This window comes from Astyanax mexicanus, chromosome 1 (genome assembly GCF_023375975.1).
Source record: "Astyanax mexicanus isolate ESR-SI-001 chromosome 1, AstMex3_surface, whole genome shotgun sequence".
NCBI lineage: Eukaryota > Metazoa > Chordata > Actinopteri > Characiformes > Acestrorhamphidae > Astyanax > Astyanax mexicanus.
Window position 1 is genome coordinate 40095453 of NC_064408.1, and position 23749 is coordinate 40119201.

The following is a 23749-nucleotide window of genomic DNA, read 5'->3' on the forward strand; positions in this document are numbered from 1 at the left end:
TTATCAACCAAACAGCACCTGTGTTTCAATATCCACTTAAATCATGTACGTTTCATTCAGTCTTAATGGACTCTGGACTTTACATGTTAAATAGCTAAATGTAAGTTATATAAACAAGCTAGTTAACTGGATGGCAGTACCTGCTGTGGACGCGCTGCAGGATTTCTGCACGGCTCCACGTAGAGAGAAAATATACACCTCCAAAACCTCTCGCTCTCAGAAAAGCATCTAAAAAGTTCTGGTCAGGTTTCTGCAGGAAAGGTCTCTGAGTAAATGCTCCATGTTAGCCTAGTTCAGCTTCGTCTTCATCCATAATCTCCACAAACAACAAGCTCTTTTACGCTAGTTATGTACCTGGGCTCTTCACTAAACAAACTCGTGACGTCACCAGTGCTGCACGGGCAACATGGCGGCGCCCTAGCGCAAACGTAACAAACATAAATATACTATAATTTAGTGTGTAAACATTTTATATAAAAATTACCCCCCAAATAAATTCTATTATATTTAATCCCTTAGAAAACTTGTACAAACTGAAATGTTTCATGTCCTCTTTAAAGTGCACTTAAAGGTGTACACAATATGTGCATCAATACACAATGTAGCACATTTACAATATACCACAAGTGTATTAACAAATATGTTTAAAAAAACACATACTTAAATCTACTTAAGATCACAGAAGTTGTACGAAAAAAGCACTCTAAAGCACAACTTTTAATAAACCTTTAATATTGAATCATATGGACATTTAAGCTTTATTTAAACAATATTTAGAAATGTAGCTTATTTAACTAAAAAATAGAATAGATTACTTTTTAAATTGTTGTAAAATGTAATAAAAATTTTTTTGAGATGAAATAAGGACCCCATTATGTTATTCAAAAATTGAAGAATGAATATTTTTGTATGACTCTATGTTTAAGGCAATACAAAATAGGCATTCAATAATTAACAGTTCAATTATGTAAAATGTTCCAGATTCTTACACACACACACACACACACACACACACTTTATTTTAGACATAATTTTGATCACTCACTTGAAATACTTGAATACATCAGGTCTTGAAGCTCTGTAAGAACCCAACATTTAACAAGTTCATAGATATTTGTACATATGTGCAAGTAAACAAACAAAACAGTGATTCCACTGCCTTACCTTAAAGAACATACAGAAGTAAAGATCCATTAATAACTTAATCTGTAATTATATTTAATAATGTGTGACTTTCATTTTTATTGCTTAAATGGGAGACTGCATTGGATCACAAAGTTAACAGACACTCACCAGACATCTTCTAAATAATCTTCTGAGGTCTGAATGATCAAACTGATATGTACTGATTGGCAAAACATCCATGTATCTTAAATTTAGTCTGCACAATAAAGCATTAAATTATTGAAAAATGGAGTGAATGAAAAAAAACATTTTCATTACTGGACTTTATGAGTATGCTGTCCTGCATTTAGACTAAGTAATGCTCCTAATGTTTTCCAAGCATCTATCAATTGTATGTCTTTAGGGACTTGCTTTGTCATTGCCTACACTGATAACAATCATCGGTAACACTTTAAAATAAAGGAAGATTAATTAACAGTACTTACAACAGAAAGTCTAAACAAGTTATTAATTGACAATAGTTGAGGCATTATTCAACATTACATGTAGCTAATGTCTCAATTCATTATTATTTACAGCACTGTTAAGTATTAAAATTTAGTAACATTTAATCAAGTCTTTACTAGTGCCAATTAATAATTAATTAAGATGTTACTTAACCATTTAACAGTGTTTTTTTACTGTCTTAAGAACTATAACTTGTGACGCTTATTATTAACTTATTAACTTTACTCACCCAGTTTAGTGACATGCTTAACATGTTCACCAGGTCCTTTCCAGGTTAAAAAAAAAAAACATTTAATAATTTAAAAAAGTGTTCTCCTGATTCTCCTTCAAACTATAATAGCCTTGTAATTCTTCAGAGCACGTTCATTAGTGCAGAATCTGTTTTAAATATTTTAAAAGTTAGAAGCAGTTTAACACACTTCCTAAACCATGGGTAAAACAAAGCATAAATAACTGGATTAATAGCAGAATTTAGATAAAGCAGGATAAATACATTTTGAAACGAATTAAATTCTATTTGATCAGTATCTCCTGACAATGTGTAAACAAAATAAGGAAATAAACAAGCCATAAACACAAATATTAAAGTAGTAACAGCTCTCGCTGCTTTTCTCTCTGATACTGACTCTGATGTATTTCCTGATGTCTGAGTCCGTGTTTGAGCATTAAGCTCTCTGATAGCAGTGGCATGTTTTTTGGCAATAATAAAAATGAGAACATACAGTACAATTATAACAGTAAAAGGAAAGACAAATGTTACCACAAGGTCAACTAAAGACCAGATCTCATCTAATAATAAAAAGCAGTCTCCAGGACACATCAATAATTTTACAACTGGTATATTGAAGTATAAGAGTGCTAAAATATATACCAGCAATATAAACCAGCTACATAAAACCACAACACACATTGTGTTCACAGAAACTGATTCAGTGTAAATAAATGGATTAGAAAGAGCAAAGTAACGATCAGCAGCAATCAGAGCGATGCTATAAATAGATGTGCTTGTAAAAAAGTAGGACGTCAGAAGAAAAAAAATACAATAAACTCTCTCAAAAATCCAACAGGATTCAATCATCCAGATTAATAACATCGGCATCACAAAAGATCCAACCAGAAAGTCTGATACAGCCAGAGAGAGGATGAGCATGTTAGTTGGAGTGTGGAGCTGCTTGAAGTGACAAATAGAGATAATGATGAGCAGATTTCCAAACACTGTTAACAGAACTACAGCAGCTGCACAGATATACAGTAACACATAAACTGCAGTAGATACAGATCTCTCTGAACAGACATAAGGAAGACACCCATCAGTTTGGTTAAACCCGGTAACATTCATCCTTCTATAAGGATAATTTAAAGTAATATAAAACTGTAATGTAAAATTCAGATCTTCTTTTGCAACACTATGATAATAATATTATCCAGATTCATGACTTCATTAAGAAAGTTTGGTTAAGCAGAGCGAGCAGATCAGAGGTTTATATAATTTCATAACGTTCACACCCCCTAGTAACAGTGTGGTGAGCAATTGGGTACCTGATGCAATCACATTATCCTTAAATAATCATACAGCCCTCGTTTATGCATATTGATTGTTTTGTGTCCTATAGTCTGCTGTGAATGTCCTTTGCTTATTATTCATTTTTTTATTATTTTAATTTGATCTGCTCTTATAAAGCTGCTCATCATTGAGTTAATCAAGCGATCAAGCTGATCTTTTTAAAAACATTCAGTTCTTGATTAGAACATTTTAGAATAAACTACTTGCAATACTTAAGTTCAAAAATGTTTGTTTTAATGTGTAAAACTCAAAGAACACTTCTACTCAGAACTTCTACTCAGGACACTTTTTCCAATAGAGTACTTGTATTTTTACTCAAGTCTGGGTCTCTAGTACTTTATACATATCTGATTGTGTTTGGATATATCCAGATAAGATACGTACCACATGCATTTACACTTCAAATGCATCTTTGGTTAGTCAGAGTGAAAAATCTACTTGTTACAGTTTTTTCTGTGCTGTGCTAAAGATGGAAGGCAATAGCTTCAGTATTCAATCAGGAGAAAACAGCTGTTTAGATTTGAGTGCAGCCATTGCAAACACATTTTACTGCTGTTGTTCTTGGTTTAGGTTCCTTATCCTAATATAATTCTGATACTCAAGTGACCAGGTGTAAACAGGGTCTTGCCGACCTGTCTTTTTAAAGTCACACTTAAAAAAACTGGTAAGTGCTTAACATGTGAATTCAGAGTTTAATAAACTCTTAACTGAGTATCAGTAACATATTAACAACATAATGCAGTAGTAGTAGTGAAGCATCTAAATACACTGATGTAAATATTGTAAATATGTGCTGTTGATGCCTTACTTACATTAAGTACTGTTGATTTGTTACATGAAATAGCCTTAATGCAGTATGCTACTTCCACTAATGTGCTCCATCCACTTACCTAAAACATAACCCTAACCTTAACCTTAGTCCAAAACCGAACCTTAACTCAGTACAAAACCTAAGTGTGATCCTAATCATAGTAGCAGGTCTGTAAAAGTTTGTTGGGAAAGTGTAGATGGTCTTTATTTGAACTGCTACATGATCTCTGATTACTCAGGTAAACATCTACAGATATTAATTTTTTCACTCCAAAAAGTAAAAAAAAAAAAAAAAAAAACCAAAGAATTGCGTTTTAGTCTTCTGATCGTTTCTAAGTCTGTTGATGATCTAGCGAATGTTCAGAAGTTGCTACAACTGTCCTGGCAACAAAATGGGCAATACAAGGCGTAGTCAAAATGAGCAGGGCAAAACCAGTGAACAGCAGCAAGAGAAAGAGAACATACCATAAACTAGAAACAGTCTGAGGGGTCATACTCAGGCAAGGAGGTATCAGAGGGCAGGCAAGAAACAGCGTGAAGAAACAAGGTCATACACAAATGGAAATGACAGGCAAAGAAACAAAACTTGTTGTAGAGTGAAAAATCCGACAATACTCAGCAATGAGTAAAGTGGAGTAAAGTGGGTTAGTTAGGCCAGTGAGCAGGTGTTCAGAATTCAGGTGATTGACTTCCTGGAGGTGTGCAGTGTCATGTGGAGGTGTGCAGTGTCATGTGATTGTGAGTCAGAGTAAGTGTGTGGTGCATCCTGGGTAGGGGTGGGCGATATGGCCCTAAAATAATATCACGATATTTCATGGTATTTTCGCGATAACGACACTCTTGGCGATTTAAAAAATACACTATTCACTGCAAGAAAAAATATATATTATTACATATAATATAATTTTGCACACCCCTAACTGAGATATTAAAAAATACAAGAATTTTATGAGATTTGTAATAGCATTAAAAATGTAATAGCCTGTAATAATGCACTCCAAATATCTCCATATATCCAGGATTAAAGTAAAATAAATGATACTGGACAGATATAATATGTCTCTAGTAGATCTATAATGGGAAAATGGGATGGGTGATGTGGCACGATTTTTTAGGGTGTAATATCGTTTACGATATAAAAAAATTGTGATGATATTATCGTATACGATATGATGGCACACCCCTAATCCTGGGTATCGTAGTCTGGAGACTGGAGATCACTCCCGGTGATGTGATGATAGAGCTGAACGGGCCCACACAATGAGTCTGTCAGGTGGATGACCCGAGTTACTGAGAGTCTTATGATTATTCATTTCATTTAAAAAGGAGAACCCCAAAGAAAACCTGTAACCTAAATGTCTCTGGCTCAGTACAAAAACACATTTAAGAAATGAATGCAGTTCATATTGCCAACAATAAAAGCACCGTTAAATAGTACCCACATCTAAAATATCCTTGTAAATATTCTACAATTTATGTGTACTATAAATTAAGTTAGGTATTAGTGTGTGACTTCTTTCCCAGGCAGTGTTTAGTATCCTCACATAACATCTAGCTGGATAAATAACATATAGGCAGCTATTAAGGAGTTTTTCTAGCTTGTGGCATTGCTAACTAAGTTCTTGAACATGCTTAATTTATGCTATGATGAATTTGTAACTAATAAGCAGATTTTTTAAAATGCATTTTTATAAAAAATGTATTTTTTCCTACTTATACTATTACTACTACTATATTGAATATAATAGAAGAGAATCTACCGTATTTTTCGGACTATAAGGCGCACTTAAAAACTTTTAATTTTCACAAAAATTGACAGTGCGTCTTATAATACGGTGCGCCTTTTGTATGGATTTTACTCGTCAGGTTGTAAGGAGCAGTAAACACACACTCCGTGCAGCGTTATACAGAGTTTCAGTGCTATACAGAGTCCAGAGCCGTGCAGCTCCGAGGCTGGAGCAGCAAATAGCATTAGCTAGCTTATTCACTGTTCAGAGATCAGTATTATCTAAATTTTACCCGTCAGGTGTAAGGAGCAGTAAACACACACTCCGTGCAGAGCCGTGCCGCTCCGAGGCTGGAGCAGCAATAGCATTAGCTAGATGCTAACCGCTTAGCTAGCTAGCTTTTTCACTGTTCAGAGATCAGTATTTTCTAAATTTAGCACTTTTAATACTGCTGGAGCAGTATTATTAGAGTTAGATGCTAATCGCTAAGCGTTCACCGTTCAGAGGTGAGTTATCGGCCTGTAAGTCTGTGCTGCTTTGCCTGGCTAGCATTAGCTAGATGCTAAGCGCTAACTCTCTCAGAGGTGAGTTTTATCAGCCTGTAATCTGCTTGTTTACCGTGTTAAAACAAGCTACGGGGGACGAATCGCTAGCTAATATCTCACTGTCTTACCAGAACACGCAGGATTACTCAGTGTAACGCTGTCGTTTAAGTTTGGGTTAACTTTACTAGTTTAGGTGACTAGCTAGCGTGCTAGCGGATAGCTATGCTAACGCTGGTGCAGCAAGCCTTAGTGGACATCTGGAAATCTAAGCTTACTGTAAATAAACTGAAGCACGTTACTCACCCAAATAAACAGTTTTCAGGAGAGGAATCTGTGTAGATTAATATCCAGCACTCGTTTGACTTTGAAAGAGCTAACGTTAGATTTGTATACTGAGACGCTCCACCGGCAAGCGACCACCCCCGGTGGGGGAAGGGAAACATGGCGCCACCCCTGTTCACTTTGATATAGGCACCCTTTCTAGTGTCACTTAACGCGCCTTATAATGCGATGCGCCCTATGTATGGAAAAATAGCAGAAAATAGGCGTTCTTTGATAGTGCGTCTTATAATACGGTGCGCCTTATAGTCCGAAAAATACGGTATGTTAATAATGAAAATAAAGGAGGTGTATTTTTAAATAGCATTTCTTTTTGGACATAGGCTAATATCTTTTCTAAATTGAGGTTACTTGTGGTTTGGTTCTCTTGGTCTGGACCGAAGCATTAACAATATTTGTTTTATTTATATATTTATTTTTTTATTAATTTGACATTCACAGTACATTCTGTAACACACAATGATGCTCAAAACCAGAAGCACTGTACATAGTATTATATTTATAAAAATAAATTATCCATTGATGGCAATAACAAGGCAATAATAATAAGTAATAGTTTTCGAAGATGTTCCATCTTTAACATGGCTCTGAAAGGTCATCAGAAGAACACTCCTCAAGGATGTGAAAAGGGACACCAATATTAACATATAATAAAAAAAAAAAAAGTTTAACCGACCTAAAAAGCTGCTGGTTCTCTAAAGTTTCTGTTCACTACTGATTTCTTTTTTCATTTGCCAAAATGATTTTTTAAAACTTATTTTAACCGTGTTTTAGTGCTGTGTAAACAACTACAAATACTAATTTGGGTCCGTCTGTAGTTGTAGATGCTGAAAATTCACTCTTTTGGAGGCCCATCTGCTTAAAAGTTGCTTTCTTGGTTATGTACATACATTTTATTATACTTCATAAACCGTGAAAAAAAAAAAATACTTGAGCTCGTTTTGCACATAGCCCTTCCATGTTATGAGTAACTTGTATATAACTGGACAACCAGTTACGCAGCATGTTTGTTTCTACATGTAGAAGGGTATAGAAGAGCTGCTTAGCATTTATAGATCTCTATAGGTGGTGCAGGCAGAGATGTTTATAAAGGTTTTAGAAACATTTATAAAAGACAAAAGGTTGTTTGTCTGTGAAAAGTCTTGGGCTGTATATGATTTCCAGCAAAGAAATTAACATTGCAATGCTACTTGATATACGTTTAGATTTATATCATATATATATAAAATTAAATTAAAATTGGCATTTTTGGAATTGAACCTGAGAATACAGGGCCCAAAGCAATAAGAATTGTTTTTTTTTTTCATACTTGTTTTCTCCTTTAGAGTCAATACTTAGAGTACAAATAGCTTTTTTTCTTTTCAGAGAATGTTTATCAGTGCAGAATCTGTTTTGAATATTTGAAAAGTGAGAATTAGTTTAACACATTTCCTAAACCATGGGTAAAACAAAGCATAAATAATTGGATTAATAGCAGAGTTTAGATAAAGCAGGATCAAGACATTCCGAAAAGATTCAAATTCCATTTTAACTACACTTCCTAACAATGTGTACATGAAATAAGGAAATAAACAAGCCATAAACACAAATATTAAAATACTGACAGCTCTCGCTGCTTTTCTCTCTGATACTGACTCTGATGTATTTCCTGATGTCTGAGTCCGTGTTTGAGCATTAAGCTCTCTGATAGCAGTGGCATGTTTTTTGGCAATAATAAAAATGAGAACATACAGTACAATTATAACAGTAAAAGGAAAGACAAATGTTACCACAAGATCAACTAAAGACCAGATCTCATCTAATAATAAAAAGCAGTCTCCAGGACACTTTATAAAATTTACATAGGGGAAGTTTAAGTACAGGAGTGCTAAAATATATGAAAGCAGAATAAGCCATTCACATAAAACCACAACACACATTGTGTTCACAGAGACTGCTTCAGTGTAGAAAAATGGATTAGAAAGAGCAAAATAACGATCAGCAGCAATCAGAGCGATGCTATATATAGACATGCTTGTAAGAAAATAAGCACCTGAGAGAAAAAACATGCAATAAACCCTCTTAAAAATCCAACACGATTCAATCGTCCAGATTAATACTATTGGAGTCACAAAAGCTCCAACCAGAAAGTCTGACACAGCCAGAGAGAGGATGAGCATGTTAGTTGGAGTGTGGAGCTGCTTGAAGTGACAAACAGAGATAATGATGAGCAGATTTCCAAACACTGTTAGCAGAACTACAGCAGCAGCACAGATATACAGTAACACATAAACTGCAGTAGATACAGATCTCTCTGGACAGGCATAAGGAAGACACCCATCAGTTTGGTTAAACCCAGTAATATTCATCCTTCTATAGCTTTGAAAAGTTCACTGTAATATATATAATATAATAGTATCCAGCTTCATGGTCACATAAACTAAATTGAACTGAAGGGCTGAAATGCTCAGCTCAGAAATTTATACTCTTTAATTGGTGTTCACACCCCCTTTGTAAAATGTTTAGCTAAATGAATCATGTTCTGATGTGATAAAAAAAATTAACTCTCATCTGATGTAATCCACTTTAGGATTCTTAATCTGGCATATGAAATCAGACAATACATTTTTAATTTAACTAAAGGAGTCAACTAAAGGAGTGGTGAGTCAAAGCAAAATAACTATTCAACAAGACCAGGTCTTGTCCCCATATAGAATATGGTTATGCTATAGACTTAGTATACAATCAATTACACATGCAGATAAATCAGATAGGGATGAATATGTACATGAGGCTCTAGTACAAGCCCTAATCTGTTCCTACAAGTCATACACTGGAGCTGATTTTACAATCTTTGTCCATGTAAAGATTACTGTGGTCTAAATAAAAAAAAGAAAGCTTATTCATACATATTACTCTTAGTACCAATAACACCTTGACCAGCTCTGATACACCTCCATAGCACTTACAACCTCATTTAAATTTAGGAAGGAAACTAAAGGATGAAACTGATTTTTCTCAAGTCTTGACGATTTTTTTTATATGATTCGAATAGCAAAACTTATCAACAACATCCTCCAAGACCATGTTAGGCAACGTCATAATTGCTTAACTTAACATAATGGCTTAATCCTCATTTATTCACCTGGTTTAGAACTTCATGTCATTTAAGAAAAAAAATGATTGTGGAAGTTGAAGTATAAATGTGCTAAAATATATGAAAGCAAAACAAGCCAGTCACATAAAACCACTACATGTAGGCCTACTGTGTTTACAGAGACTGCTTTAGAGTAGAGAAATGGGTTGGAAAGAGCAAAATAGAAATCTCATATATAGACATGCTTATAAGAAAAAAAAAAATAAGCACCTGAAAAAGTAAAACATACAATATACTCTCCTAGAAATCCAGCATGCTTCATTCATTCGGATTAATAACACTGGCATTTCAAAAGCTCCAATGAGAAAGTCTGAAACAGCCAGAGAGAGGATGAGCATGTTAGTTGGAGTGTGGAGCTGGATAGCAAGCTTAACTACAAATATCCACACATTTAAAAAAGCTACTGCAATACAGCTAAATACAATGAAATGCAATTAAACACCATAACTATAACTATGATGAGGGCTTAAAAAATGCTAATAAGCTTATATCCAAGTTCAAGTTCATGCATCACTTTATATTACGTATACACTATTTAATCACTGTGCTGAGTAAAACAATCTAAAGCTTAAACAATATTAATTTTATAATTTCTGGTAAACGTTTCTTGACAGACACATATCTCAAACTAGTCTTTTTTTTCTTAAACAACATAGTGGCAGAAAAAGGTTCTAAGATTTCCAGTAAAGCAGATTGTAAATTGCTCATATAGCACTTGTTGCTTTTTTCCTCTGGTTTGTTTAAAGACTATCTCTGCTTCTACTAATTAATCTGAAAGTCTGAGCCATCTAGAAAATAGTTTTTACTCTGCAGGTGATCTGAACCACGATTCAGTAGATCCGGACTGAGATCTCTTTTGGTTGGACCAAATTCTGATCCTTCGTTCCGTTGTCATGGTTTGCGGCCCCTTTCACACCTGCTACTGTGGTACTGTGGACTCAAACTGCAAAGTCTGAAAGTCCAGACCAAAAAAAAGGCATTTGTGAAAGCAGCAAAATATTTTTTCCCCTGACACAGTGATACTACACTTTATATGCACATCAGAATATTACTAAACATATTTGACCATTTTTAGAGCACAAACAACAGTCAGACTGAACAAATTCCCAAGCATTTATTTAAAATAATGCATAAACATAATCAAAGGGTGAACTGTTTGTTTGTTATTTGTTCATGAAAGAACATTTATCAGTGCAGAATCTGTGTTTAATATTTGAAGTGTTAATGTTATTTTAACACATTTTCTAAACCAAGGATAAAACAAAGCATAAATAACTGGATTAATGGCAGAATTAAGATAAACCAACATCAAGACTTTCTGAAAGTTTCCTACTTCGATTTCTATTACATTACCCAACACAGTATAAATAAAGTATGGAAATAAACAAGCTAAAAACACTGACACTAAGATGCCAAGATTTTTTGCAGCTTTTCTCTCTGATTTCATCGAGTCTGTCATGTGAGTCCTGGTCACAGTATTAAGCTCTCTGATAGCGGTGGCATGTTTCTTTACAATAACAAAAACTAAACCATACAGTATTATAATAACAGAACAGGGGAGAGCAAATGTCAATAGAAGATCAACTAGAGACCAAATTTCATCCAACATAAAAAAACAGTCTCCAGGACACATTGTCATTTTTGCATAATATCCGTTGAAGTACTGAAGGGTTATGTTATACAACAACAATATAAACCAGTTACATAAAACTACAATACACATGGTGCTCAGAGTGGCAATTTTAGTGTAAAGAAACGGGTTAGAGAGAGCAAAATACCGATCAACTGCAATGAGAGCAACAGTATTTATCGATATGTTTGTTAGAAAATAAGAGATTAATATATAAAACAAACAGTAACCTGCACTAAACATCCAACAGGATTCAATCGTCCATACTAATGCAGTCGGCATCACAAAGACTCCAACCAGAAAGTCTGATACAGCCAGAGAGAGGATGAGCATGTTAGTTGGAGTGTGGAGCTGCTTAAAGTGACAAACAGAGATAATGATGAGCAGATTTCCAAACACTGTTAACAGAACTACAGCAGCAGCACAGATATACAGAAACACAGACACAGCAGATACAGATCTCTCAGCGCAGGAAAACCTGTCACACTGACCAGACTGATTAAGTTCCATAAGATTTGTGAATCCAACATTTAAACTTGGCAAAAATAATTAAGGAAATATATTTTTTTTTTAGGAGCTTAGGTTCAAGGTACTGCAGATTAAAATACAGTATGAGGTCTGCTATTTGTATTGGCTCTAAACCTGCTCACTCCCCCTTGTTTGAATGACAACTCAATTCCTGATGTCACAGCTCATTCCTTGTGTAGTTAACAGAAATGGTTACTGAAAGGGTTATTGGGGCAGAAATCAGTAACGTTAAAGGCTGGTTAGATAAGTGATTCACGTCCTCCTCCTTTGCTGAGGTGAAACTGCGACTAGCGCTGTCACAGTGATGTTTATTAACGTCATTAAAACAGATTTTGTCAGGTATTGTCTTATACATATATACACATAGTGCTGAGCACTAAGCCAACAACCACTCCATTAGATGTTATGCCCCCACAGCTGATGAAGGCCACGTTTGATATCCTAGGACCAGCTCTCTAGCCACGGGTATGGTTCCTGCAGTTTTTAAACATGCTGTAGTTTCTCCTTTGCTTAAAAAGCAGAATCTTGATGCTACAATTGTTAGTAACTATCGCCCAATCTCCATATTGCCATTTTTAGCTAAATTACTTGAAAAGGTTGTGTACTCTCAGCTTCTACCATTCTTAAAACATAATAGTGTTTTTGAGACTTTTCAGTCTGGTTTTAAGGCTATGCACAGCACTGAAACTGCGCATTTTAAGGTGACAAATGACCTCTTACTAACTGTCAATTCAGGAAATGGCGCCATCCTTATGTTATTTGATCTAAGCTCTGCGTTTGACACGGTTAATCATAATATACTTAGTGGCCGATTAAAAGAGTGGGTGGGGGCTAGAGGGTGTGGCCCTGAAGTGGTTTAATCCTACCTTGAAGATAGGATTTTTTCAGACTTTTTTCATTTGGCCAACTGCTATTCCTCTTCTGCTGATGTGAGGTGTGGTGTTCCACAAGGGTCTATTCTAGGGCCCATCCTCTTTTCGCTATACATGCTACCTTTAGGTCAAATTATTAGGAAGCATAATGTTAATTTTCATTTTTATGCTGATGACATACAGCTGTATCTTCCTATTAGACCCAATGACAATGGTTCCTTTATGTCACTCAAGAATTGTCTTGAGGACATCAAGACGTGGATGGCTGTCAATTTCCTGCAGCTAAATGAAAGCAAAACAGAGCTTATTATTTTTGGTACCTCTCATCTCTGTAACAATGTTTCTAATAACCCTGGTCACATGTCATCATATGTTAAGTCTTCAGTGAGAAATCTGGGTGTTGTTTTCGACACAGACCTCAGATTTGATAAACAAATCAACTCTGTGGGAAAAAGAAGTTTCTTCCAGCTCAGAAACATTTCAAAACTAAAGCCTTTTCTCAGTTTTTCTGACCTTATGAAAGTTATCCATGCATTTATCTCTTCACGAATAGACTACTGTAATTCTTTATTCATTGGGATTAACCAGTCCCTTCTGCATCGCTTACAGTTAGTCCAGAATGCTGCATGCAGATTATTGACAAGAACCAAATAAAGAGAACATATAACACCAGTTCTCGCCTCACTTCATTGGCTACCTGTCGAATACAGAATTCAGTTTAAAGTGCTTTTAGTTGTTTTTAAAGCATTAAATTGTCTGGCACCCTCTTATATTCAGATTTGTTGGCATTTGTGAAAGCAGCCTTAATCAAAACAAAATAATTTTTCCCCTGACACAGTGATACTACACTTTATATGCACATCAGAATATTACTAAACATATTTGACCATTTTTAGAGCACAAACAACAGTCAGACTGAACAAATTCCCAAGCATTTATTTAAAATAATGCATAAACATAATCAAAGGGTGAAATGTTTGTTTGTTATTTGTTCATGAAAGAACATTTATCAGTGCAGAATCTGTGTTTAATATTTGAAGTGTTAATGTTATTTTAACACATTTTCTAAACCAAGGATAAAACAAAGCATAAATAACTGGATTAATGGCAGAATTAAGATAAACCAACATCAAGACTTTCTGAAAGTTTCCTACTTCGATTTCTATTAAATTACCCAACACAGTATAAATAAAGTATGGAAATAAACAAGCTAAAAACACTGACACTAAGATGCCAAGATTTTTTGCAGCTTTTCTCTCTGATTTCATCGAGTCTGTCATGTGAGTCCTGGTCACAGTATTAAGCTCTCTGATAGCGGTGGCATGTTTCTTTACAATAACAAAAACTAAACCATACAGTATTATAATAACAGAACAGGGGAGAGCAAACGTAAACAGAGGATCAACTAGAGACCAAATTTTATCCATCATAAAAAAACAGTCTCCAGGACACATTGTCAGGTTTGCATAATATCCGTTGAAGTACTGAAGGGTTATGTTATACAACAACAATATAAACCAGTTACATAAAACTACAATACACATGGTGCTCAGAGTGGCAATTTTAGTGTAAAGAAACGGGTTAGAGAGAGCAAAATACCGATCAACTGCAATGAGAGCAACAGTATTTATCGATATGTTTGTTAGAAAATAAGAGATTAATATATAAAACAAACAGTAACCTGCACTAAACATCCAACAGGATTCAATCATCCATACTAATGCAGTCGGCATCACAAAGACTCCAACCAGAAAGTCTGATACAGCCAGAGAGAGGATGAGCATGTTAGTTGGAGTGTGGAGCTGCTTAAAGTGACAGACAGAGATAATGATGAGCAGATTTCCAAACACTGTTAACAGAACTACAGCAGCTGCACAGATATACAGAAACACAGACACAGCAGATACAGATCTCTCAGCGCAGGAAAACCTGTCACACTGACCAGACTGATTAAGTTCCATAAGATTTGTGAATCCAACATTTAAACTTGGCAAAAATAAGTAAATAAAATTTAAAAAATAAATAAATAAATAAATAAATAAATAAACGTTTTCATGAGCATAGGTTAAAGGTACTGCAGATTAAAATACAGTATGAGGTCTGCTATTTGTATTGGCTCTAAACCTGGTCACGCCCCCTTGTTTGAATGACAATTAAATTCCTGATGTCACAGCTCATTCCTTGTGTAGTTAACAGAAATAGAAAATCTTGAAACACATCCACTCTTTTAGTTATGTACTTGATCATGTTTACTTTAGTATGGTAATATACATGAAATTATGGTGGGGTAGAGTTGCTGTGTGTACTGTGCTCTCTATAATTATTGGCACCCCTAATTAAAAAGTGTTAAACGCCTTACAATAAATATATATTTTTATTGCAGAAGCATAAACTCACTCTGAAAAAAAAAAAGCAAACTTCAACTCAAGTGAATAAAAAAAAAATATTAAATTATAAAATTACCTGTTCAACAATTATTGGCACCCTTAACAATTTCTTGAAAATAAATGTTTTTAACCATTTAATTTATTTCTACTGTAGTTCATAAACTGGACCAAAGTATTGAGGAACCTTTAATTAGCAATTCATCACTTTCTGTTTCCCTGGGCATAAATATGGTGTTACACAGAGGCCTATTTCCATTACTCAATCTTAAACATGGGAAAGACAAGAGAACACACTAATCAAGCAAGACTTATGTGTGTCAACCTTCATAAATCAGGAAGTGGCTACAAGAAAATCACCTGCAGATACACTTATCTACAGTCAGAGCAATCATCAAAAAATTGAAAACATCTGGAACAGTGACACTGAACTGGAAGAGGACACAAGAGTATGTTGCCACCACACAAAGTGAGAAAGATGGTAAGAGAAATAAAAAGTTCTCCAAAGCTCACTGTAAGGCGCATCAGCCGCTATCTACATACCAACGAGCTCTTTGGGAGACATGCAGCACAGAAAAATCCTTTTCTGAGTTATAATCAGAAGTGTATATAATCAGAACTGCTGCTGGATGTCTAGAATTTCCCCTCGGGGATCAATAAAGAATCTATCTATCTAAGCTGGTGGAGTTTAAGAAGCGGTATTTGGATTTTAATTGGGACCGTCTGCTTTAGTCAGAGGAGACCAAGACAGACCTTTTTGGCAACAAAAGATGAAAGTCTGTTGCAACACTAAGGATGAGTACGCAGAAAAAACACCTTATGCCCACTGTTAAGCAGGGGAGGATCTAGCCATTTTGGGGCCCTAGGCAAAATAAAAACAAGGGGCCCTCATTCTTGAAACACACACATAAACCAAATAACTAGAGATGGAACGATTGATCGGCAGTGTATCGGTATCGGCGATCGGCAGATATTCTTCCTATTTTAGCCGATCTGATTCAGTAGTTTAGGGTTAAACAGTTTATCAGGGCTGTGTGTGGATGGCCAGTGAAACTGCTCGTTTACAGGAAGCTGCAGTTCCTCATCCAACCACTAGTCGGAGCTGCAGCAGCAGCACAAGCCACGCTGTCTTTACTCAGTCAGAGCTACAGCCCAGCCACGGGCTACAGGCTCAGCTCAGCCAGTCCGGAGCCTTTATTACAGTTTTTAAAGTTAATCTGTGTAGAAAATAAAGGTTTTAACCCCACTAAACGGATAATACAGCTCTCTACAGTTCATCTTTCAGCCCAAGCAGCTAACAGCAGCAGTTTAGAGCAGCCGTCACGGAGTCACTGCTGGGATTACATTATAAACAGGTCAGTTAGCGCTGCTAACCTCAGGATGTTTATAACTACGGAGTTTAGTGGACACACCACGGCTGCAAGGTTAGACTGTTGAAGGCTACTGAAGACTATTAAAGGCTATTGGAGGTTATTGAAAGGGTTATTGGGGCAGAAATCAGTAACGTTAAAGGCTGGTTAGATAAGTGATTCACGTCCTCCTCCTTTGCTGAGGTGAAACTGTGACTAGCGCTGTCACATTGATGTTTATTAACATCATTAAAACAGATTTTGTCAGGTATTGTCTTATAAATATTTACAAATAACATTTCTCTCCTAAAAAGCGTTTATTTTGGTCAGTAACACTATTACCAGTAAATTACCAGTGTTTGCTTAGGCGTGGATGTAATTAGGGGAATCTGTACCAGGTTCGTCTGGCACCTGTATGGCATAAATGTGGCATTTGGCCCCGCCCAATATCGGTATCGGCGATTGGCCGATCGTGGTGAAAGACGATCGGAAACTGCCCCAAAACCCTGATCGGTCCAGGAGGTGTAAAAAGGAGGTGAATTTTGGCAGTGCATCTGCGATTCTTTCGCTCTCTGCCCGTTTCTTTCGTTTAGCAGAACCACTATCATAACTCCGCTTCATTTTCACGTGACAGCTCTCACTTTAGTCGCGTACAGTTCCCGCTGTTTTGGTTTGAAGTCACGTCGTGTGGCACATTGCTACGTCACCATATTATGGACTAGTTCAATGCAAGTAACGGAGGGGGGTATGTGTGTTTGGACAATTAGTATTTAGACATTAATTCTGTATTCTACTGATATTTCTGTTGTTTTTTTAATAGACATATGTTTTTTCTTTACTTTACATAAATAACAAATTAACATTGTTTTAGGTGTATTTACTGGAGCTGGGATGGTCTGATTTGGGGGCCCCTATGAAGGACAGATTTGGTCGAGGCCCTAGGCAAATGCCTAATTTGAACCGCCTGAACTGCCTGATTAAAGAACCGCCTCTGCTGTTAAGCATGGGGGAGGATCAGTGATGCTGTGGGTCTGTTTCTCCTCCAAAGGACCTGGGAATCTTGTAAGGATAAATAAGATCATGAACTCTGAAATATCAGGATATTTTGAATCAGAACCTGGTGGCCTCTGCCCAAAAGCCGGAGAGCGGGTTGTTAGCATAGCCAGCTAGCTAACTCTCCAGCTGTCTATCTTTCTCTGTCCTCCTCTGTCTCTTGGGGCTAGGCGGTCCATCACAATCCCTGGAGATATCGGCGTTCCCTGAGGGAGGCAACACTGACCCCGCCCCCAAACTGTCAAAAGCACCCCTTTCAAAACTCGAGTGCAAAAAAAATCACTAGAGCGAAAACTGCAGCCCCAGGTAATTCGCATGGCACACAAGAAGAGCTGTGAATTTGAGAGGAAAATAAACACCTGAGAGGAGAAAAATGAAGCTAGCGAATGATAAATATTAAAACACGCTGGTTAATTTTTTTCACCTGTTATTTTGAGCTCCCAACTTTTGACATTGATGTGACGCCATACCATAGACTGTGTAAAGCTGGACAGATCATCGTATCTCAAAATGAAGCCACGACAGGCTGTTCAGTTGCTGAAAGTTGTGTAACCCCACCATCCCCATAGGTTTCAATGGCAAAACAGACAACTTTCAATCACGTTTTTTTTCCAATATACTGTAATTCTACCTTCATTATTTAAATGCAACAGCTAGTGTAACCTCTGCTTATATTGTCAAATTTTTATATCCCCACAGAATTTGTTTTTTAAAACCCTATTCAGCTCTATTCTAAAGAGGTGTGGTTATTGTAAAAGGGCTGGTTATGGGCGGGACCAATAACAGACCGTCAGCTCTGCTTCGCTCTGCAGCCTGTGACCGCGAGACAGCCCTTAGGGGTGGGTTTATTTAAATGAGTAGGCTGTCTCTCCACAGTCTTTCTCCCTCCTCTGGTACTGCGCAGACTCGGGTATCAGGATCGCCAACATGGTGGAAGATTTTGGCTTCATTTTCATTGAATGAATAAAAAGGCGACACGGCGTCCATCTTTTTTTACAGTCTCTGCGCCATACTGTGACACCATCTGCATCTCCACTTCGGACCTTAACTAGAACTGTGCCTGTGTTTGTTCCATTTCCTCACTATGTTCCTCACAGTGGAAACTGACAGCTGAAATCTCTGAGATAACTTCTTGTATCCTTACCCATGATGCTGAACAATCTTTGCCAAATCTTTGACAAAAAAAAATGAGTATTTGAATTAGGAACACGGTCCCATTATCATCTGTGATTCCAGTTTGATTTCAAACTTTAAATTTTAGCATTTGTTGGCTAGTTACCACAACGATGGGACGTGATGTTTTTCAGAAACTATATTTTGTTAAATAATGTAATCATTAGCTGACTAACAAGCTGAAACAAGTTAATTTTTTTTAAACTAACTCAGTAACACCGTAATATTCAACTGCAGCTCTATTACTACTACTAGCTGTAAATACTGCTATGGTTCACTTTGAGGAGAGAGAAGGATGTGATTTGTGATAGATCTGTAAATGTTAGTGAGCGAGGAGCAGTGCTAAACAAACTGCACACTTTTCTAACAAGCAGATAAAATAAACGTAACATAAGAGTGGTGGCTTTGCTTTAAACATTTAGACTCATTCAGTAATGTTTGGGGCTATACGTCCGGAAGGGAAGCCCAGGCCAGACGATGCCCCTGGCATGGTGTGATGTGCTAAATAAAAAATGTCTTCTACCCCAAAATAGCTGTCTAGACAATAAAAATGTACACTAAGTTTTTTTGAGTGCCCATTGCTGTGGTATTTAGGGAATCATGTTGATTTTTCCCCCCATTCATTAGGTGTCTAGAGATTTGACATACTGTGCCCGTTATTGTAGATAAATCTATTTTATTCATCAAAGAACATTTATCAGTGCAGAATCTGTATTGAATATTTGTAAAGTTAATGTTATTTTAACACATCTCCTAAACCAAGGGTAAAACAAAGCATAAATAACTGGATTGAAGGCAGAATTAAGATAAACCAACATCAAGACTGTCTGAAATGATCCTACTTTGATGTCCACAGCATTTACTAAAACAGTATACATGAAGTACGGCAACAAACAAGCTAAAAACACTGACACTAAGATGCCGAGTACTTTTGCAGCTTTTCTCTCTGACTTCATCGAGTCTGTTGTATTAGCTGATGTATGATCTCTAGTATGAACTTTAAGATCTCTGATAGCGGTGGCATGTTTCCTTACAAGAACAAAAACTAAACCATACAGTATTATTATAACTGCACATGGAAAGACAAAAGTTAAAAGGAAATCAACCAAAGACCAGATCTCATCCAACAGCAAAAAGCAGACTCCTGGACACATATCCAGATTTTTGAAATGTCCATTAAAATACTGCAAGGATATATTGTAAAAAAGCAACATAACCCAGTTACATAACACTACAATACACATGGTGCTCACAGAGACAGTATCAGTGTAGAGAAATGGATTAGAGAGAGCAAAATACCGATCAGCTGAAATAAGCGCAACATTAAATATAGATGTGGTGGTGAGAAAATAAGAGGTTAATATGTAAATCAAACAGTAACATGTATCAAATATCCAACATGATTCAATCATCCATGCTAAAGCAGTCGGCATCACTAGAGCTCCAACCAGAAAGTCTGATACAGCCAGAGAGAGGATGAGCATGTTAGTTGGAGTGTGGAGCTGCTTAAAGTGACAAACAGAGATAATAATGAGCAGATTTCCAAACACTGTTAACAGAACTACAGCAGCTGCACAGATATACAGAAACACATAAACTGCAGTAGATACAGATCTCTCTGGACAGGCAAACCCAAGGCATTGATCTGTTTGGTTAACCTCTGAAAGATTCATGAATACAAAATTTAAAATATACACAGAAAATAAAGCAGATATTGGCTTTGCCTGACAAAAAAGTAGGTTAAACAATAGTATGATACCAGTTCAATTCATGATCAACAGCATTATAGTTTCAGGCAGCAGGTCTGCTATTTGTATCATTTTTCCTCTGGCCATGCCCCCTAGTTTGACTGACAGTTAGATGTGTAGAGAATGAATTGTGTTTGCACTAGAAAGGCACATACTGTTATTAATCTTGTTTAATGATTGTAACCTTGTTTGATGACTTTTTTATATAAAATACGCTTTATAACATAATTGTTGTAACATAATTTTATATTCCAATACATGTTTAAGGCATTATGTCATAAGTAATTAAGCAGACTCGTCTCAGATAAAACTTACATGTAAAAGCAGATACAGGGACGTTTTTCCCCCGCTTGTGCTTTGTATCTTTGTCCTACTAAAAATAAATATTTCCCCAAGCTTTAGTTTTTGCAGTTTCTGCCTTTTTTGTGCCACCTATCCTGGTGATGATGCAAAAGTCACAATGGCGAAAGAAAGGTGATATGGTAAAATTTTGCACACCAGTATCCCAAAGCCACAACATATATAATAAAAGTAGCTAGAAATAAAATGTATTCATTTTGCTTTTCTTTTTAAAATGAGACCAATGTTAGACCTAACTGCTCACTGTTTCTTCATTCCATGCTGAATCCCCCAGAAACAAATTCATGTTTAGACCTTTAGTTTCCTGCAAGTAATGAATGTGTTGAAGTATTAAACAGCTTTGGTCAGCAAAAACCCAAAATACAGTCATTTATATGTGCAAAAAAGAAATGTATTCAATAACATTTTGTTTTTATCCCATTCCATTCATGTTTAGGCAAATTTTATAACTAAGGTCTAATTTTTAATCTGTTCCTTTCTTAACAAACTCTATTTGTTTTTATTACATTTCCAGTCACCACTCAGAAAAAACAATGAACAAAAACATGTCACCCCCATACAAGTCTCATTTAATGTTTAAATTTTGGGCAAAAAGCTCAGATTATCTTATAAAAGCACAAAACGTCCTCCAACATGGTAGTCAGGTTAATGAAATGCTTTCTAGAAAATCACAGATGAGCTTTAATGTGTTTTTTCAATTATGGTTTCTTTGTAGTCACCCTCAAATACAGAGCAGTTGTATGCAGAGCTCTTAATATTGTTTACCGATGTACATTCAGTCCTGCCTTAAAGGAAAAATCTGGTGTGAAATGGACTTGGGAAATGTTTATTTTTTATGAAACATTTAAAAAATGTTAAATATGTTAAATATTATATACAGGGCTCTAAACGACCTGACTGACTTAACACTGCATTTTTACAGGTTTACTTTTTTAGTACTGTTCATCTAGGCAATATTGACTTGTAAATAATGAACTAATAATCTGTTTAGCACTTTAGTTCTTATAATTCTTTATTTGAAGCACAATTCTACAAGAAAGGTAACATACTGAAAATGTGTTGGTGCTTAAAGGAGAAGTCTGGTGTAAAATTTACTTTGGGTGTAGTAAAACTTGATAAAAAGTACTTACCACTGTTTACATCCCGTGCCGCTAGCTTTCAGCTCCTGGTGCCCAATGCATTTATTTACACTGAGGAAGGTGTAAATAAATGCACTGTGTGCTGGGAGGCAGGCTATGCAGAGTCTATGTATATATGCCTGTCATTATCAGTACAGTGATGGCAGCTCCCTGAGCTGAAGCTAGCGTTATGGTATGTAAACAGTGGTTTTTAATTAGTTTCTTGTGCACTTTTTAAGTTATTAATGCCTAGATTTAAATGTCAGGGCTCTCCGGATTCTAGCAAAGAAGGGTGGAGCTACTTTGAGCCTGGATAACAGTGTAAAAAGCAATTTATCAGGGCAAAATATGCCCTGATATGGCTGTTGTAAAGAGTGCTGGGCAAAAAGCACAAAATGACTGTATCTCAGGAAGCTGTAGTAGAGCGGAAGTGGGCTATTCAACAAGTTTAATCCTTTTTTATCATGTTTTACTACACCCAAAGTCAATTTTACTGTTCTCCTTTAAAGTGCTTGACTGAGCTTAAATTTAAGCTTAAATCTCTCAAGATAAATAAAATAAAATAAAATAAAAGTATTTAAGAGCTTTTAACTGAACATCTAATAGCTCAATATCTTATAAATTTATCCTCCATGACCCAAGACCAATTTTATATAGTTTGATGCACCTTTATTCATCTAAATGACAAGAATATTTGGTCAACAGAATATATATTTTGACAGAAATGTATTTTGACACGTAGCATAGTAAATTACCTGCAATGGCTAACCAGCTAACTGTATTTCCTAGCTGAATTATTCACTGTTTTTAATGACAGATTTTTTTTAGTGCTGGTTAGAGTGGGTAGGATCTGGTGTTTGTTATTCAATGTGGATTATGGCTGTAGTTCACTTGAGTTAGTTTGCCGGACTGCAGCTGACGGCTCAACGCTAGTTAGGCTAACAGAATGCAGATTTTACTGAAGATGGCTAACAGCTAACTAGCAATGCTAACTGTATTTCCGAGCAACACTAATCACTGTGTTTAATAACAGATAGGTGTGTTTGTGCTGCAGCTGCTGTCAGTCCAGTGCTAGCTAGGCTTACAGACTGCTGGTGTTAATCTGTTCACCTCTCTGACGCTGACTTATATTATAGTTTCAATTATGCTTATAGTTATACAGTTATAATTATACTTACAAATATTACATGTAGCCGTTCTGCTGTTCGGCGTTTCCAAAATGAAAACTCTTCAGACAATTTGCATTTTTTAGTAAAACCTGGGGGTTCAGGGTAAACTGTGGAACTGGAATTCGGATCAGAGATGCGTATCATGTTAATCTTACAGTGGGTTTATTGTCCAGCTCAAGTTGCGGACTGGAATATGGATTGGTAAATGGATCGGCCGTGCTCGCCCGGTATCTGATACGTTAAATTATGTCTATGATTATGTCTCTTCCCCGATACCGATATTGTATCGGATCGGCCCCATCTCTTCCCCATTCCCCCTATTAAGAAATAATGCCCCAATTTCCCCATGAACAAATAGCAGCAAGATCTTCTCCCCAGTCAACAAATAGCACAGCAATTTCCCCCCTTAAAAAATAACAAATCAACAAATAATGCCGCGATCACTCCCGTTAATAATTAGAGCTGCTATTTCCCCGTCAAAAAATAGCACCCCAAACTCCCCTTGTTAAGAAATAGCACAGCAGTCTTCCCCACAAACAAATAGTGCTGCAATCTGCCCCCAATAAGAAAAGCTTAATGTGCATGATATTATAATAAGAAAGACACTAGGTA

General features: G+C 36.2%; 5 protein-coding genes across 5 annotated transcripts; all 5 read right to left on the minus strand.

Moving 5' to 3' along the window:
* Nucleotides 1-885: 885 nt before the first annotated feature.
* Nucleotides 886-3468, minus strand: LOC103033136 (trace amine-associated receptor 13c-like). The gene has a single exon (XM_015608504.3). The coding sequence runs from the start codon at nt 2969-2971 to the stop codon at nt 1985-1987; it is 987 nt and encodes a 328-aa protein (XP_015463990.3). The 5' UTR covers nt 2972-3468; the 3' UTR covers nt 886-1984.
* Nucleotides 3469-7471: 4003 nt separating this feature from the next.
* LOC111191805 (trace amine-associated receptor 13c-like) lies at nt 7472-8965 on the minus strand. Its single transcript, XM_022667812.2, has one exon. The coding sequence runs from the start codon at nt 8963-8965 to the stop codon at nt 7979-7981; it is 987 nt and encodes a 328-aa protein (XP_022523533.2). The 3' UTR covers nt 7472-7978.
* Nucleotides 8966-10809: 1844 nt separating this feature from the next.
* On the minus strand, nt 10810-11914 carry LOC107197466 (trace amine-associated receptor 13c-like). Its single transcript, XM_015604389.3, has one exon. The coding sequence runs from the start codon at nt 11891-11893 to the stop codon at nt 10925-10927; it is 969 nt and encodes a 322-aa protein (XP_015459875.3). The 5' UTR covers nt 11894-11914; the 3' UTR covers nt 10810-10924.
* A 1861-nt stretch (nt 11915-13775) lies between these two features.
* Nucleotides 13776-14762, minus strand: LOC111191808 (trace amine-associated receptor 13c-like). The gene has a single exon (XM_022667828.2). It carries the CDS (start codon nt 14742-14744, stop codon nt 13776-13778), a length of 969 nt encoding a protein of 322 aa, XP_022523549.2. The 5' UTR covers nt 14745-14762.
* Nucleotides 14763-19322: 4560 nt separating this feature from the next.
* LOC103038525 (trace amine-associated receptor 13c-like) lies at nt 19323-20453 on the minus strand. The gene has a single exon (XM_007259852.3). It carries the CDS (start codon nt 20413-20415, stop codon nt 19426-19428), a length of 990 nt encoding a protein of 329 aa, XP_007259914.3. The 5' UTR covers nt 20416-20453; the 3' UTR covers nt 19323-19425.
* Nucleotides 20454-23749: the final 3296 nt, after the last annotated feature.